This window comes from Nyctibius grandis, chromosome 12, assembly GCF_013368605.1.
Source record: "Nyctibius grandis isolate bNycGra1 chromosome 12, bNycGra1.pri, whole genome shotgun sequence".
NCBI classification, from domain to species: domain Eukaryota; kingdom Metazoa; phylum Chordata; class Aves; order Nyctibiiformes; family Nyctibiidae; genus Nyctibius; species Nyctibius grandis.
The window spans coordinates 3,891,978-3,910,422 of NC_090669.1; the positions used below are offsets into that span (position 1 = coordinate 3,891,978).

Below are 18,445 nucleotides of genomic sequence, written 5' to 3' on the forward strand. Positions count from 1 at the left end.
TTTGCTCTTGGCATTCTTCATTGTGGCAAAAAGTAGCTACCCAACCTCTTTTTCTGTAATTGTTCTCGTTAACTACAGGCAGTTAACAAACCAGCCTGTGAAAACCCATCTGCAGTCACTAAAGAGTTACAGCTTGTATATCTGACCAGGAAATTTTCGATGTTTGCGGACAGCCAATAAAAGGAGAGATCAACAACGCAGCTGACTCACGCAGGAAAGCTCGAGCTGTGCTTGAATGCAGTTCAGAGCTGACTCGCACTTGGTACCTGCAACAGTTTCACTCCATTGTTCCATAGCTTTTATGCCCGTACTTCCAGAGGTAAGTTGATTTTTGTTTCCAACTTCTTTTACGGAGACATCTTAATTTTAACATAATGTAGTTTCTCTCATACTAAGGAAAATATCTTTGCTATGAATTACTTTTTTAAAAATTACCTTTAAAATTAGAAACTTGAAATAAACAGTTTTATAGCAGTCTCCATCCTGCCCCTGCCTGCCCAACTATGGGAAGGTGACAAAGTTGTCTGAGACTTTTAGTGTCTTGCTAAACAATAATACAAAACGCTTCATTGTAAAGGTCACCAAAGAAATACTGGTTTTGTGGTTTGATAGTGAGTTTTTTAAAAGGGTCTAGGAGAAAAGGCATTCAGAAGAGCAAAACTATTGAAAAAATTGCTTTGGTACCAAACTTGCAATCTAGCGGTAGAAAGAGACTTTGTTATCTCTAATTCTGTGATAGTCCTGTATTCTATGATTAGTCCCTCCAATTGTTTTAGGAATCTGGGTAGCACCCTGGATAGATAAAATATCTCTCATTTTAGGGTTAAACTCTTTCAGAGATTATCAGTGAATCACTCTAAGTCTAGGGGTGAAAAAAAGATGTACAAACTCAGACACAGGGACATTGGTGCTTAGCATGTCATGGTTTGTAACAGACAAAGATTGAAGTGGCTTTCATTTTGTTTTTAGAAAATCTCTAGTTAAATTAGGTTTTGCAAATCCAAAATAGGACCTGATGGCTAGGTTTTATTTTTATCTAAGTAGCCAGTTAGCAAGAGTCTAAAAACAGTTATAGCTTTACTTGATTCAATTTTAAATAGAAACAGATCCTTTCAGGAATGGTTTAGATCCAGTATTCATTGTTTGATCTTCCTTTTACTATGTTTGGATATGAGTAAAATATTTTGGCTATTTAAATGATTTTTTGTCATATTATATAATAAAAATGAGACACAATTTTGCTCCTGCCAGCCTTCTGATTACCTCATTCATATTTAGGATTTGTAGATCTGTGTGGCCTGTCTTTGCAACTTTAAAGGATAAATGGCTCATTTGGAAATTTATCTTCATCCAGAGCAATCTTGTCAAATTTTATGAAACTCTCAACCTGTCTGTTAGCCTCATACCATAGTGGATATATTCTTTAAGGAAACTCTAAATGAGGCACCTAAGGCAGTTATTGCTTTCAAACTACAATAATCTAACAAAAGCAAAAAATTCAACTGTGCTTTCCTGTCAACATTAAATACTGTTGAAGCTGAACTGGTAAATCAGCTGCTGAATTTTCATTGGCATTTTGATTGCGATTAGATGCAAAACTGAGCTTAGTACCCCTCTGTGATTGTGAACATGCCTGCATGGCACAGCTTAGATACTGAGATTAACCAAAAGTAAATTGGTCATAAACTAGAAGCGGTTCAGCCCATGAGCACAGGCTAATTTATCTTCAGGATTTTGTTTCTACTTTAGTCACAGAGAATAAGTGATCTGCTTAAAGTCCGAAGACTTTCAGGCCTTCTGCATCCCAGGAGCTCTTTTTGTAGATCCCATCTTCTAGAAGGACACAATTCACACTCAACAGTCCTTACAGGTTACTTCAAATTATTGGCCCTGTTACTTCAGTTTCTTCATGTGCTTTCTTTTCTAGCCCTGGTCTACTGGACCCTGAAAGGGAGTACTCCAGTTTCAGTTCTTCTGACTCACTGACCACTGATCTTGCAGCAATCCTTACCAATGGTTTTATCCCATCTCTTTTCCTTGCTTGCTCATTTTTTTCTTTCACCACTGACTTCTGGTTATTCTCTAGTCTAACGTAGCTTCACAGATGTAATTAAAAATGTTACTCATGTAGTAACCCAGTGATGCTTTGCAGAGGTTATCTCTAATCCATGTGCATTGCCACGCAATGTGTCTGAAACATTTAGATGGCCCTAGAGAGTTACAGTACAGAGTATAGGCCAAATTGGTGGCTGCTATAAAGACACAGCTCCATTTAGCAGAGTTCTGCTAGCTCACAGCAGCAAGAAATTTGTCTTTTACCTTGCTTTTGTGTTGACATATGATGTTGTATTAAAGAAGGTATGCAAGAATGATGCAGAATAGACTTGCATGATTATTGAATTGCCTTTTTTCATAAGAAGCAGGGAAATTATTTCTGCCTAGCATGTAAGATACTAGTTTGTTGTCTACATAGTTCAGCGTCACTTTAAAATCACATTTTGTATTATACACAATGGCCTCACATTTCAAAGTCATCAGACAGAAATAATAATGAGCAATTAATTAGCACCTTGTAGCCTCAGATGGCAAATTATGGTCCGGACACTCCTTTGCAATTAGTGTGTTTTTCTAGTCTTTATAAGGAAAGTCTGACACAGAGTGGTAAAAGGAAGCCTGTCAGGGTAATAGTTATTTGGTAGGTAAGGAGTGGTGCAACTTCACTGTGCTTTGGTAGTAGTGACAAAAAGAAGTCCTTAAAACTTTTTTCTTTTCTGCCATTTTTTCCCCCAAGCCAGCCACCAAGAAATGGCCAAATCATTACCTGTAGTAGCCCAGGAAGATTTGGATAGCTTTAACTTGACCAGAACAAGCTCGGGCTTTGCACTCAAAGCCTTTCATATTTCATGGAACACTGACATCTCGGTGAAGCTGCTGACCAGCCAGGACACTACGGAGAGGTATGTGTCTTATTTGGTCAACTAGTCACACAGGTGGGCAGCACAGACCTGCAGCGAGGGCAGCAGAATGAATTGTGGCATACCCAGGATCATCTGATCCCTAAACACATCTCCATTCCTAGAAATCCTGACTAGCCAAGAGGCGAGTTGGAGGCAGTTATACTGAGAAACAAGCTCTGTGGCTTTTTACAAATTTTTATAGAAGTAGAGATCAATCCTGAAGTCATTAATTATCTCTACTATAATAATGTCTACAAACCTGATCAGTAATACTCACATGCTATGGTATTACATCTTTCTGGAGGTCTCTGAAGAGATCTCAGTTGAATTTGATCTAAAACAGCATGTACAGGTGAGAGAGTAGAGAATGGGAGGAGGGAAGGATAATGGTTAGAGTTACACGGCAGTGAGATGTGTATGTGTCCTAATTATAAAAACAAATAAGCAGTAACTGATGGGCATAAGCCTACTGACCACAAAATTCCAGCGTGCAACAAAAAGACAAAGTTTCCAAGAACAACCACAAGCTACTTTTGATGAAGCAAGACCAAAGAATTTTAGGGAATGCACTGACCTGACTGTTTATCAAAAAAGGAGTGTCTGACGTGCACCCAGGGACTAGTTACTCTTGTTAACTGAGAATGCTGCCATTCAGGTGGCTTTTGTTAAAAGTAAAATACAAAAGTGTCCTACTCGAATACATAGTGTTTAATTTGTTCCATTATAAATGCAGGGAGGAAAAAACAGTATTTCATACAAATATTTTTAAATTGACAGTTTGAATTGTCAGTGACACTCCAAAAATGACACACTGCCAGAATTTGGGAACAGTTACAAATTTTAAGGTCTTTTTTTGTGGTTGGAGGGCAGGATTGCTTGGTTTTAGACAAAGGAAGTCCAGCAATTTTGTAATCTGAACAAATGCTATTTGTTTGGTAGCTTGTTTAAAGAAAGAAGTTTCCTCTGTCCCCTGTCCACTTTTTCTTTAAATTAAACAAACAAAACCCAAAACAAAATAGTTAGTTACAGAAGTCAACAATTTAATTTGCTTTGAATTTAACATGCTATCCTGATTTGGCATCTTTTCACTCAAACTTGCTCCCTAAAACTAAAGCCACTGTCTTGCTTTTCTCTCTCTCTTTCTACATTCTGATCTCTTGTTTAGACTACACAGTGTTTAGGAAAGCTGGGAGAATAAACTGTGTTTTATTCCAGCTGCAAAATGTTTGGCTGTGTGCTGATGATAAATATTTAGATGTGTGGAAATAAGTGTTAAAACAGGTGGGGCTGTGAATTACTTCCAGTGACTAGTTTACAGGCTTGTGAATCAACACAGTAAATATGAGAAACTGAAACTGAAGTCTCAGTGTAAAGGCTGGTTAGAATAATGAGAATGAGCTCCAGGTCTGTTGAAATCAACTGAATTTTGAATTAATTTCAATGAGTTTTCAGCTCACAAGTACCATAGAGTAGAGATAATCAGATCTTTAAAATCAAACAGACAACTAACAAAAATTGAACCTGCAGCAGCAGTTCAGTTATTTCCATGAAAATGCACAATTGAATTGATAGTTCAGTGTTTCCTGTGCACAAATAAGTAACTGTTTGAAGTCCTTAGACAACAAAACTTTATTCTTCTGATGATGTTCAAAGCAAAGCTTTGTTATTCTCTGTAAATAAGTTCTGTTTGAATTCATGTATACAATCCAACCACAGCTGACCTTGAACCAAATTTGGCAAAGTCACCAGGGTGGTACTGCTTACATCAAATCTGAATTTGACTTCGCTTTTATATCAAGCTATGACATGCTATATCATATATCATTTATATAACATGGTCCCATTAGATAAGCATGGAAGATCATAATTTACTTGTAAATGTGGATCTCATTAATAGCAAAAAGGATACAAGTTCTTGGGGGACAGTAAGGGGAAAAAACCTTGATTTTTCTTAATCTAGCTTTTCATATAATTCAGCTTTTTCCTGCCTTTGCACTTCAATCCTGCTTTAAACTGTTCTCTTATGTTCATATTAAAGCATCCAGAAGTCTTTCACATTATATTAGAAAAATACACTACACAAGGAATTGCTTCATTTTCTTAGAATTGTTTGGAAGATGATATAATATTGATTTTATTGGTAAAATTATATTAGCTGTTGTTCAACCATATGTTTTTCTCTCATTTCCACATCTTACACTATCTCGTCTCTAGTTGGAATTCCCTTCAGTCTAATCTGCCTCTAACCCTCGCTATTTTTTACAGAGAGTGGAAGTTGCTGCTTCAGGATATAGCAAAAGTCAGATGCTATGAGTCTGAACGTCTTCTGCCTTCTGTTGGGATTTACCAGTACCGCGGACTTGTGGGGATAGTGACTGAATGGATGAACAACGGATCCCTCCACTCACTCATCCATGAGGTACATAAAAGAAGCAATCTTTTATGTGACAAAATTAATTACAAGGTCAGCCAAAAGAGAGCAATCAGCATGTAAATTATGGACAGTAGTCACAGTCAATCTGTTCTTTAGCTTCTGTACTGTACTTCTGTTTGTTGTCAAATGAAAACGTGAATAATAACAATTTCACACTAACAAAACCCATATTTTGTGTTACTTAGCATCAACTGTACCCAGAACTTCCGTTTCCCTTACTCATAAGGATCCTCTCAGATGTGGCTGAAGGGCTGCATCACCTTCACAGCCTCGAGCCTGCTTTCTGCCACTGCAGCCTGAAACCTTCCAACGTGCTTTTGGATGCACAGTACAGAGCCAAGGTGGGAGCTTCTACTTTTAGCCTATTAATTTAAAATCCAGTGATTATCCTATTGTTGCATATATTTATCCTAACAGTCAACATTTAATACCAAGACTTAAGGTATTGTTTCTAAAATTTACTTTTTCTCCTGTCTCTGTAGATATCAGATTATGGTCTAACCAACTGGAGGAAACAGCAACTGAGGTCAGACCTGCAGAACTGCAATCAGAGAAACTGCCAGGATTTAGTGTATCTCCCTCCTGAAATACTTGAAGGAGGCCTTCCTTCCCAGGAAGGTGATATTTACAGGTAAATGGGATTTCTAAAGGCAGGTCTATAATGTTGCTGAAATACTTATTTTCAAAGACAGTACTGTAAAAATGCCAGACCTACATAATGCAGTAGGATAGTATTCCACATGAGGCCAATTATAGCAGTGAATTAAATTTGAAATTCTCCATTTTTGGTGAATAATATATCAAGGTTAAGAACTGTTCTCAAAGTTCGTCATATAAATATTTATATAATGGACTGAAATGTTTAAAAAGTGTAACATCGCTGCCAAAATGTTTTCATATACATTTAGAAACCTAATAACTACTTCATGTAGTTTATAAGCATGAACTGTCGTTGACCTTAGTTTCAGGAAGAACTGTTTACGCCTAGATGAGGCCCAGGTAAAAATAAGACCTTTCTCTCAATAGTGTCACATTAAGGTCCTATGGAATCTCTGCTGGAATAACTTACTGAGTCACTCAAGCATTCGTACTTTTTAATAAAGTGATTTATACAAAGGAGGAAGAGTACATACTGCCACATGTCCCTTTTGGATATGTTACGTGCTTTGTGGTTGCCTCAATAAATGAGAGAACCTCAAATTGCAACTGTTGTCTGTATGGACATACAGCTTTACAACTGGCATACAGAGCCTGTGGACTAACGTTATAAATAACTTTTAAGTATGACCACTCTTCTGCTTTCAGACCTATTATGGAGGCAACAAATTTAAACTCCTGCTTTACTGTCACAGAGGCAGGCTCTAAGATGAGTCAAATAAGCATACACTTGAGGAGACCTACAAATGATGTGACTAACCTGATGGTGTTCATAAACACAAGATTTTTTGCACAGGGAGAGTGGAGGCTTGCTTTCAGGTAGCATAAATTCGTTTCCAACATGTCATTCTTATATAACTTCAGATGCTCAGATGTGACTCAGTGCACGAGATAGGTGCACGTCTAGACAGTGGTGCAACAGAGAAAACAAAAGTATGTGTCATATATGAAAAATTACTTAAGTACATGTAAGTTGCATGTGTGTCCACATTACATTAATACTTTCCTAGAGGGTATTTAAGTAAAAGTACTTTCAGATTTTATGTGGAAATAAGGCAGAAGAAAGGGTTCTTTTAAACGCTGTAATTCAGCACTACAGCAAGATGTATGAGTAAACAGATGCATTTATCCTAGAACTGTGCCTCCTGCTTTTGATTGCTTTGCTTTTAACTCATCCATAGCCTGCTTTGTCTCTTCCAGCAGCCTCCTTGCCTCTGTCTCTGATTTTGCAGATTGAGCTTTTTATCAAAAACCTGTATTTTAAACCATCTGAGTTGTGGGTTATATATGTATATCTATGGTATCAGTGGAATACTTCCTAGTGGAAAAAAAAAAGGTATTTGGAGCTCCATCAAAATTTGCTGAAGAAAACACACACAGTGGGTTAGAATGAAGTTTTTGGTAGGTTAACGGACGTGCTTGTCAGTACCTGCTGAAAAGTCTGGCTCTTTGAGTTGCTATTTATACTACTTGAAAACAAACCAAAAATGGTAGAGAAAGAACAGAAGGTTCTGAAATTCACAAGAGCAAATGGAGATAAGGTGGTAATCCAAAATGTAATTCTCATTATTCCTATGTTTAAAAAAAATTTTTCAAAATTTATTTCTAGCAGATTCATTATTTTATAAGAACAGCTCAGCTGAAAACTGAAACTTAATAATGCAGGAAAAAGGATCTCATCAAACTAGGAAAGACTCAGATCACCTTTGTCCTGAAAAACTCCTTTCTCTTAAACTAATAAACTTGCTTTTGGAAATGAGAACATAGATGCAGATTGCAAACTAATGAACGGTCTTTTGCTGTTTTTCTTCAGTTTTGGAATACTGTGTTGGGAGACCTTAAGCAGACGGAAACCTTTTGAAGGTATTTATATCTATTGTTCATGTCAGACTTTATGTTGCTCTAATCTTTTCCACAAATTCCCTTATTGTACAGAAATTATGACACAAACAGCACTGTCTTTTCAGATGTCCCTTTACCTTATATTACTGTTACAGCACATAGCTCTGTATTATGGGATGTAAAGATTAGAATCCCTCAACAAATCTTCAGTGTTTCCAAAGAAGCTTATCTTTCTGCAGGGGAAAGGCATAGCTTCTTACCCCACTTGTATTATCTCTCTGTGCTTGCTCAAGTACTCTTACTGAGTTGGGTTTTCCTCTTACCTTCAGTGAGCAAGAGTACCATTTTATATTTGACAGTCATCATTTTAAAATCAGGGAACATTTTAGTGACAAGCAGCTAACTGGATGAGCAGAATGTTCATTTTTAAAGTTGCCATGAGGTTCAACTCCTGATCAAGAAATGCCAGTGCATGCTGAATTCTCTTAAGTAAGCAGGGAATCTTACTTTCTTAGATAAAAGTGTGAGCAGTTTCAAAGAGCTTAGTTTGCAAAGCATCGTATAATAATTGTCACAGTCTAGGAATGATCCCTGTTTCATGGAGGTGGAGATCAATGAAAGGCTTCTTTGCTATGGGCTCCATTCTGCATGACAAAAGGGAAGGACCCCTGTGTTTTACAGGCTGGAGAAGTTTTTAGAAATACTGCATAGAATAGTATCTTAATGTTCATACAGCTTATGGCTGCCATCTTGCGGCTGCCCAAAGCAGGGGTTTTTTTGTACAAAAGGAGTTATTTTCTTATAATGCAGTTGTAAGGGTTTATATAAAACTGTGTGCTTAGAATATACCCGTAAAAATTACATGTATAACTGAGGTATCTGTGTGTGTAGTTTACAATGCATGTATCCATAGCCATTTGTGACTTATTTGGACAGAGTTATCTATTCTGATACGGCCTGTTGGAATAAGTAGCTATGGTTATTGTTACAGGTTAGCATGTCTATTTACAAGAGTGTTAATGTATTTTTTATTTTTGCTTTTAAAAGCTCTCTTTGTTTTAAAATACACAAAATAACTTATGCTGAATATCATCTTAAGAGAGTTCTGAGGTGTTTAATGTTTTTTGCAGTGACATTTTCCTATAAATTGCAGGTCAGACAACCCTGCTGGAAGTTTTGACAGGAATCTGCAGCAGTTTGCGGCCTGGCATTTCAGAAAAGTTTATACCAGGCAATTTGCCTGAGAGGAACAGATTGTTGCACCTTATCACTCTGTGCTGGCATCAAGAACCAGATTACAGACCACATACTGCAGGTAACATTCACTACTTGCTTTCTTTGCAGGATTTGTAATGGAGATAGTTTTGCTGGGAACATTGCTCTAGTACTCTAAGTCAATGACAGAACAATTGAACTGGAAGGCAAAGCAGTCTTTAGATCATCAGAGTACTGTAGATGGTTTTTCTAACTGAAGCTTCCTACCAGCGGTGCTTACTTACCTCCAAAATTGTGTTTGGTATAAAGTAAAAATGAGTACAAATAAAGGAAGGGATATTGTCAGCTATATATACTATTTCAACAAATATCAACCTGTCTTGATTCCAATGCATAACCAGATCCGTTTTGAAGTGTGTAACCATTCTTAACTTTAGTGAAACTGTTATGTTTATCCTCTGTTTCTAAAAAGATAGCCAAGAAATGGTAAAACTGTGATATTTAAGGACTTTTGAGAAAATTTTCAGAATTGAAATATGCAAGTGCTGAGGAAGCAATCTGCATATACCTTTACTGTGATAGATTTATAGTCATGTGTAAATCTTTTGAAGTAAGTCCCCTACATTTGTATGAACATTTAAGAAAATGTTATTTCAATGTGACTGTAACCAGTCTTTAAAATCAGTTTAAAAAGGAAACCAAGAGGAGATATGAGGTGGAAGTTGCATTAAACTTATTTCGTATAGTTCATCTAGCTACTCAACATAACAGTAAAGATAGTTGCAATACACTGAAGCCTAAATATATACACACTTTCATATGCAATCTGGTATTTAAAATGCTTTATTCCCCCTGCAGAATGTGTAGACCTTCTAAATGGAATTTTGACTAGTATAAATAAGGAGGCAATTTCCACCGCAATCTACAATCTGATGGATGCAAAGGTTAGTGCAAAATTAAGTTTTGTTCTCCTACAAGGATGCTGCCCGATTCTTTCAGTTGTAATCTTTGTGGTCCAAAACCAGGAAAGGTTTTGTCTTCATTGTTTTATTGGACATGTCAGAGAGATGGAGGGTACCCTTTGGCACTTCAGGTTCATTCAGGAATTGTAGACAACCTCACAAAACGTATTTTAGAGAAACTATATCAATTGCAACCTGCAGTTATAAAAATAGGATAGCTCCTTTCCAGTCACCACCTGTAGTCAGACTGGTAAGCCCATGTGAGTGCGAACAAATATCAGCCTCAAGTAGATCAGATCAGGGCTAGAATCAGGGACAATTTTTGCTGTATGTACTGGTAAGAAGATATTTATTCCAGAACCTGGACAGTGCTAGTACCTGCTGCAGCAATACTAGTATCAGTACTTTTTTTTGTATGCTTCACTGCTGCTAAATTGATGTGCTTCAGGCACAAGACGCTGCTTGTCCTAGGGCCTAAGAGGGTTCTGCGATATCACAGGAATGGATGGGCAATGGCCAGCAACTGAGGGATACAGCTAACTCCATATATGTCTACATTGCCGTGGGAAATCTGGCACAAATCTTACAGCCACAAATGTAACTATATCCTATTTAGTTAACTTAGTCATAGTGGGCAAACCAGTGGGCAAACATGCTTCAGCCCTTGAACAAGTATTCTGACTCTATCTGGATTTACACAACCCATGCTGTGTTGTCGGTTTCATTGCTGTGCTTATGTGAGTTGTTTACATTAATGTGTGCTGGATTTTTTCTACATGTTGCAATCACATTCTGGGATTATAGAACAGACTTGATCAATAGTTATAGTCCAAGTCATTTTTACTACTGTTGAAGTTTTAGGACTGTACTGCCAAACATTCCATAATCTAATGCTTCAGTCTCCCTTGAGCAAGGTTTTATTTTTCTATTTGCTAAATTAGCAAACAGCTCTATTTATTGTTCAAACACCTGAACTGATAATATGTCCAAAATGACTGTGAAAATGCCACTGGAGATTCTTAAAAATTGATTGATAAGTGTTGAAGTATATAAATTAAAAAATAGTTGAACAAATCTGCTGCAGATGTACAAAATGGAAAAAAGTTACAAGTATTGACACATCCCTATTGCAGACAGTTTGGCTTACTAAACGCAGGACAGCCCTGCTGTTTGGCTACTTAAAGGAAAACATGTTATAGCTAGCCCAATATCTCTCTCTCTTTCAATACAGGGCTATTTTCACCCTCCCCTGCATGATTCAAAACTGAGTTTTAAAATAAATTTGAAACACCAGAAACAGTAACAGGGTAGAGGTGTGTCAGAGTCTATGCCCACTTACACATGTTAAATGCAAAATCACTCTGTGCCATTCACTGTTACTATATATCAGTGCACCTGAGAGTCTAATATATGTTGTCAGTATAAATTGTCAGCGTCAGGATAAATTCTTGCTCCTGACAACTGTGAATTAAACAAACTGTATGTATACTTACTAGAGTTATTGTGCTATTTTTTCCAGGAGACAGCACTTAATGCATGCAAAGGTTCAGAAACATACACATTGCAGACAGGCATATGCAATTCAGAGGTAAGTACATGGCATGAGAGTCTTACAGGAGTACTTCATAAGCTGCTTGTTTCTCCTGCCAGCCCTGACAATATATAATACAAGCATTCCGGGGCAGAATGTCCCTTACCCTTTTTGCCTCTAACCAGGACAACTCCATCCAGCTAACCAACAAAAACCACTGTTTTACCTTCTTCCAAGCAGCTAACTCTGATGTTGCTCTTGCAAAAACAACCTTTTCCACTTAAGAGTTGCTTTGAATCTCTCCTCCTTGAAGACATCCTAATGAAAGGGCAAAAAGCTGACCTTTCTTGTAGTGTTTTCAAAATGATGGCTGGAAAAAGTCCTAGGTTGAATTCTAGCATTTTCAACCAATTTTCTTAAAGAAAGGCCAACTACTTTGTGATCACTCCAAAATACAGTTAACTCCTATTTTCATGTCAGAGGTAGCTTTAAACTAAGCAGCTCGTGTTCTAGTGACACCACAACCACTGGCAGCACAGGCTGCAGAAGTGATCTAGGACAGTTAGCCTATGGATCTGTGCTGACACAGTGACCCAAGGTAACTAGCTAAAGTTGAATTAAGTACGTCTGCAGGCTCAACAGCTGCATACCCATCCTGCCCTGCACTGCCTTACATTCCAAGGGAAAACTGCTTAGAAAAGGTTTTGGAACAGAAGTTTCCAAGAAGATGATAATTCTCTATTTTGATCTTTTTCAGGTCATCTGTCCACAAAAAAAGAGCCACTTAATCAGCAAGAAAATTCCTTTTGTAGTGCCAAGCTTGTCAACTATTCTACTTGATAGCAGTGCAAATAATGCAGGAAGAGAAAATATTCTTGAGACGGGTCTGTCAAATACTATCCCACAGAATGCAACAACAGACAAAGGTCTCTACCTTGAAACATATTCAGCTCCAGCTATTCTAAGAAAAGGATAAATATTACCAGTTGTTCCATATACACGTTATTTTCCATGTAAAATTGTTCCTCTTCAGAGTACAGCTGTGCCCTTTACTGGTATAATATGAAGCACGAGTTCACTGCAAAAAAAAACAGACGCCACAATAACTTTTGATTGTGTATAGATCAAAAGCCTCCTTTGCTAAATTTTTTTTAACCCTGACCTGTAATGTACAGCTGCCTTTCCCTCGCACATCAAATATTGCCTGTTGCTTTTGACAGAACTAGTCCCTCCTGGGAACCACAGTGTCTTGTGCCACCAGGAATAACTGCTTTTTTGTAATTTGCTAATAAGAAAAGGAAATATGTTTTTAAAAGACTGTGTTGCCAGGAACATGTGAATGATTCCTAGTAATCACCATTCCTATACAAATAACTTCCTTTGCCTTTCCAATGTGGATTTGTCCTGTCAAAGTGTTTAAATTTGTGTCAAGAAGCAATATATTTCCTTAAAAGCTTTTTCTGTATTCCTCATGACTTTGGATACAAAAGTTGAGCCACAGGAAACCAATTCATTTATAGCAACATCTGCATTTCCAAGCATAGCTTGGAAATAGCTGTCAGACTTATGGGCAGACTAGAAAGTACCGTAACTTCAGAAGCAAATTCCTACAGACAGTTTGAAAAAGTCAGATGTATGTAGCAATATATGCCAAAATCTTCCTAGGAATAATGATGTATTAACAAGGGCCTAAAGAACAGCTAGCTAATAAGTAAGTGCTCTCAAGTTAGTTTTCACTTCAGTTCCAGTCTTCTGCAGTGTCTGACATGTATATAATGTTCTGTTGTTGTTCAATTCAGGGGTCTCATCTTACTCATCTTAAACTTTTTTCTAGATCACCCAGGCTCTGACAGTAGAAAATCAAATTCCTTTTGCACAATTCCTTTATCTGGTTCAACTGCAGGCAAAGCAAGCAGTCAGCATAAAGACTCACCACTGGCTCTTAAGCACAGACCACAACGTATACATCTTGAACAAGCAGTCACAGGTAAGATCCCATTTCCACTTTGAGGTGGCAATATTCTCCTTGGTCAGATCTTAGTGATTAAATTGTTTAAAGTTTGGAAGACACAAATCTCTCTACATTTTGTGCACGTTTTTCAGGTATTTAGTGTAATAACTCTTCCAAACTTGAGACAAATGTCTCATGTGTCTATTTGTACATAGTCAACAGACTAGTTCATGCAGGAAGAGTTCATCACAGAACTCTGGCAATAACCAGAAATCAGAATGACAGAGGCATGCTCTCCAAAGCAAGAATTGCTTTTGGTTATTAATTTTCTCTTGATGTATGGTATTTACTGTACACTAAAAACCCTAATGTCAGCACCAAGTATTCTGATCAGTTTGTGAAAAGAGACAGAACCCAAAGCTCTTGATCGTTTTGCCAAGAGTATTACTTTTGTTACTAGTTTGCCTTTGACATATATTCAAGTTCCCAGTTTCACAATACATGTTTCAAACAGTCCTACTACCCTGAACTACCAATTATCTGTTCTTCCACTTTCTACAGAACAAAATTTTCTCATCTATGTTGAGGCAAGCTGCTTTGCATAAAGTTTGATACAGATGCTAGATGAACAGTGCGAGACGTAAAAATCTCTTCCCCTTACACAATCTGAGCGCTTAATAATCTTTGGAAACACTTATTTTCTGTAATCTGATCTTCATGAGTTTTGAAGAAAAGATGAAAGTACATTGGACTAGTTTTGAACAAAGAATGCAAATAAACTATTCCTACTCCTTTCCTCTACTGAGTTTATATTTCTGGTGTTGATGCTATCACTTACAACTTCTGGAAGAAAAGAGCACTTAGTTTATCTCATTTTGTTTCCTTTTCACTCAAGATCCTTGCTGCAAAGGAAACTGCTGTCAAATACTAGTCTGCCAGAGACAGACCATATTAAGCTGCATGACAGAAGGACGCCTCAACCACATCCTCGATGTCCTTCGCTCACAGCAAACATTGTCCCGAATGGATTATGAAACAATTACCTCTTACCCCACAGTGACTGGTCGTGCTCGAGCACTGTTGGACACTTGCCTTTGCCTTGGAGAGAGGGCAGCACAGGTTGTAGTGACTGTACTTTCAGTGATCAAAGGTAGTTCTCTGGGACAAGGCAGCCATTGTCCAGACTGTCCTAAGGTAAATAGGCTGTTGTTGTGACTTACTTTTTTGCAGTTTGTTACATGACCAGAGCACTGGTAATTTGGAATGGCAATGATTCATGTTAATTCCTCATAACCCATTGACTGAAGTCAATCCTTCCTACAGCCCATGATTTTAGTCCTCTAGTGGAAAAAGCTAGCTGGATTAAAAGGTCAAGTCAACCACTGCCTGCAGAAATTACCAAGACTGGTATAACAAATTCTGATTTGGACCTCAGAGATGGGAGGACTGCAATGTGTGCCAGAGCAAATATAGTTCAAGTCAGATGATACCTTATTTCCTTGATTTTTTTTTTTTAGAAGGGAGGAAAATGGATCATGACTTTTTGGAGGTTACACTATGGAAGAACAGCTGTTACTAAATCCTTCCAAATAAGTATAGCAAACAACAGGGTACTGGATGAGGAGAAAAAAAGCACTGCTTTTCACTGACCTCATATCTGAGCCAGCTGTTAGAGTCAAAGGCTTAAGAGAGAATCAAGAAATATTTCTTCAACAGGGCCTTAAGTAAGACTTGGAAATTTTATATTATGCATATATATTATTTTATTTTCACTCACAAATGGTCATACGCTCTCAAAACAGGGCACTGATAGCAGCACTTTGGAGAGGTGGGGCTTAAAGTATCTACTAAATGGAAAAATGTTAATACCTTACATCCATGTCGTTCTCTAAGTATGTCTGTAGTTGAAAGGTAAAATTAAACCAGAAAGAAGGGGTGCCAAGCTGATAATTTTGAAATGGTGGTTCTGCTGAACTGTAAAGGAAAGTAATAAGATTATTTTACTTATAATGAAAATGAGGTTATATAAGATGCTGGTTTTTTGAAGGCACAGTGGGACTCCTTCAAGCTTCATGGCACTGGATTAACATAACTTGTTAGACAATCTGCAAGTATTTCACATGCTAAACCACGTTACTCTGTTTCCCTGTGTTCTTTCTGCAGTTTCAAACTGCATATTGAATTCAGTAGTTTGGCAGGATGCAATTTTAAATACAGCTATGATGTGTTTTCTAGGCACATTTAAGATACAACAAATTTGTTACATCACATACTACAATGCTGCTGGAACCATAAGCTTTTTTTAATGTCAATTCATTAAGCTTTAAGACTGCCTTGAGATAACATTTTTACAATTAAAAGCAATGTCTATCAGAATGTGTTCAAAATAGTTTTGCTATTAAAGGAGCTAAACATCTACTTCACTGTTGAATTCTTTTTTTCAATACACACTTCAAATGAGAACTTTCACAGGCTAGATCAGTCTCTGCTAAAAAAGGATATCTTGCTTGTGAGGAAAAAGAACTCCTGACCTGGTGTTTTGCCTATTTAGAAGGCATAAAATAATCAGAGTAAACCAGATAATCATTCACCTGTGGGAAATATTTACAGACTTTTAGGAAGGAAACTGGCAATATTGTTGAAATTTAATTATCAGCTTTAAAAAATTATTCCATTCAGTTGTTCTGCTGGACACTTTATACTGCTGTGAAAGATGTGCCAGCTGGCAGGCTATGCTGATTTTTGTCTTTGTTTTTGACATAGAAACAGTTTTGGCTCTTTTCTTGAAACAGCTGCCTACTTAAGAATATCATCTGATGCCAGACTTAACGCTCGATCTTAACTGTTAATTGCAGAACTGGCATTAAACCAGTGGGAGCTCAAGTCATCTGTTTTTTCTAGACGTATTTTTGTTCTCCTCATATTTAGCTTTCCAACTTAAGTATTTGTAATAGGATGTGACCTTAGAGTTAGATCTATTACTATCACGCTTACCCAAATTTTTAAAAGATAACCCAAGAATACAGTTTGTAGATACAAAACTAGGATACAGAGACCTGAAACTAGCATAATTGCATTTTATCTCACCAAAAATACATACTCTTATAAGGCCTATAATGTATTGGCTATGTAACAAAGACATTAATGTAATGTGTTGATTGCTCATGGTATTCTGCTTGTATCCAAGCTAGTTCATTAGCTACGGTTTTTATTGTCCTTGCCTCTGTTCTGCAGTTCTCTTGGTATCACAAAACAATATAGAATAAATGACAGATAAAGATAGAAAAATCAACTGTTCTTTAGTATCTATGGGAAGAAACAAGTCCTGAATCTGAAGAATGTCTGGAGTCCCAGGAAGGAAATACATAACCTGAGTAACTCTGGAAAACAACAAAGGAAATAATAAAAAGAAGTCACTTCAGGACTGACCATACAAAGTGATTAGTAAAATTCTCTCTTGCAGTTACTTGGAAAAGACAAAACTAGAATTAATAGATGTTAAAAATGATAAGTCATATCCAAATTCCATGAAGCTATTTAGATTTATTAAAGGAACAGTAAATGGAGTAGGCAGAAGGTTATTTTTTGGACTTGATTGTAATATATTTTTCCTCTGGATGCTGGTTGCAGCTATCTTTTGCTGACTTGTAAAAAGCTGTCTTTCCCTTGCCCTTTTTCCTATCTATATAACACCTTTATCTTAGCTGGGATACTTCCTGCAATGTAAGAACATCCATGCCACAATTTGAGGTTAATTTGTGGAAAACTAATCTGAGGTACTGGAATGAACTGTCTAAGAGATTAGTCCTTCCAGTAGAGAGCAAAACAAAGCAAGTTATAAATACCACTCAATAGTTGTCACCAGTGCCTGTCAAAAACAGAGTTCCAGAGAACAACAGAGGAAGACACGTGCATATTCATAAAATACTAATCCACAAAATTTTTAAAAATGCATTAATGGACTGCTAATGTACACAGAAGAATTTTACACCGGGCAGGTAGTAAAAATGTACAAAAACTAAAACACTAACCGAAACATACTAAACCTCAAAGATCTTTATTTTATTGTTCCAAGTCCGAATTCTACATAACCTTGTAAACATTTTCATGCTTGCACAGGTTTAGTCACTTGAGCTATTCACGTGAAGATTTGTAAGGAAGGTTAAGTGTGTATATGGGGACTTGTGGGAATGGTATGTTAGAGAAGGACCCAACCATCCTCAAGGTGGGTACAGAGAATTTAGGTTTCTTCACTGCTACTTACTGATTATAGTGCTATACACCTATTAACTATGCTCTCCTCTAGTAATATATGTCGTTTCTAAGACTGTTGGTTTTTTAATGCAAGAAATCTGGCCTTGTGCTGGAAATACTCCATTTCATTCTTTTCCTGCCCCTTTTGCAAATTACTATGCTGGAGCTCTAAAGGCCTTAGCAGAGTTTTGATTTTATTCTTTATCAAAGGAAGTAATCCCTTGCTTTGCCTTGCCTGGTACTACATTCCCTTTACCGAGCACACGGTTGACTTGACAGCTGGTATGTCAGCATAGTTAAACAAAACTCCTGGATTTTGAAGGTAAGTCCACCATAATTTAAACTACCTGACAGGGTCTGCAAAGAACATATTAAATGAGTTATTTGTGTTACATTAAAGTTAGTGTAGCTGCAAGAACACACTAATAGCACAGTTAAATTCAGTGTGTGTTGAAGAAAAGCTGCTGGTAGTTCTAGCATTGCATTTTGCTCAATCCCAACATGACAAAAATGGTAGACAAGAAGCTCAGGTGTACTATTTCCAGCTCTTGTGCTGATATGACAGAAACTTGTGATCAGTATTTTGTTATTTCCTGTCTTTATTTCTCTTTACCAAGAATACACTCCCCAAGTAAGTTACAG

The 18,445-nt window shown here is 37.1% G+C and overlaps 1 protein-coding gene across 1 annotated transcript; it reads left to right on the forward strand.

Moving 5' to 3' along the window:
* The first annotated feature begins 289 nt into the window (after window positions 1-289).
* On the forward strand, window positions 290-15,971 carry LOC137669494 (receptor-interacting serine/threonine-protein kinase 2-like). The gene is made up of 12 exons (XM_068411596.1): window positions 290-319; window positions 2,792-2,957; window positions 5,223-5,376; window positions 5,577-5,732; window positions 5,874-6,022; window positions 7,862-7,911; window positions 9,044-9,205; window positions 9,964-10,049; window positions 11,587-11,655; window positions 12,356-12,524; window positions 13,433-13,585; window positions 14,445-15,971. Exons 2-12 carry the CDS (start codon window positions 2,806-2,808, stop codon window positions 14,762-14,764), a joined length of 1,620 nt encoding a protein of 539 aa, XP_068267697.1. The 5' UTR covers window positions 290-319; window positions 2,792-2,805; the 3' UTR covers window positions 14,765-15,971.
* The last annotated feature ends 2,474 nt before the right edge of the window (window positions 15,972-18,445 follow it).

Excerpts from the sequence above, each read along its gene's own strand:
- LOC137669494 (XM_068411596.1), top strand. The coding sequence starts at position 2,806 with ATGGCCAAATCATTACCTGTAGTAGCCCAGGAAGATTTGGATAGCTTT. Across the intron at positions 6,023-7,861 it reads CAGGAAGGTGATATTTACAG|TTTTGGAATACTGTGTTGGG; the intron begins GTAAATGGGATT and ends GTTTTTCTTCAG. Across the intron at positions 11,656-12,355 it reads CAGGCATATGCAATTCAGAG|GTCATCTGTCCACAAAAAAA; the intron begins GTAAGTACATGG and ends GATCTTTTTCAG.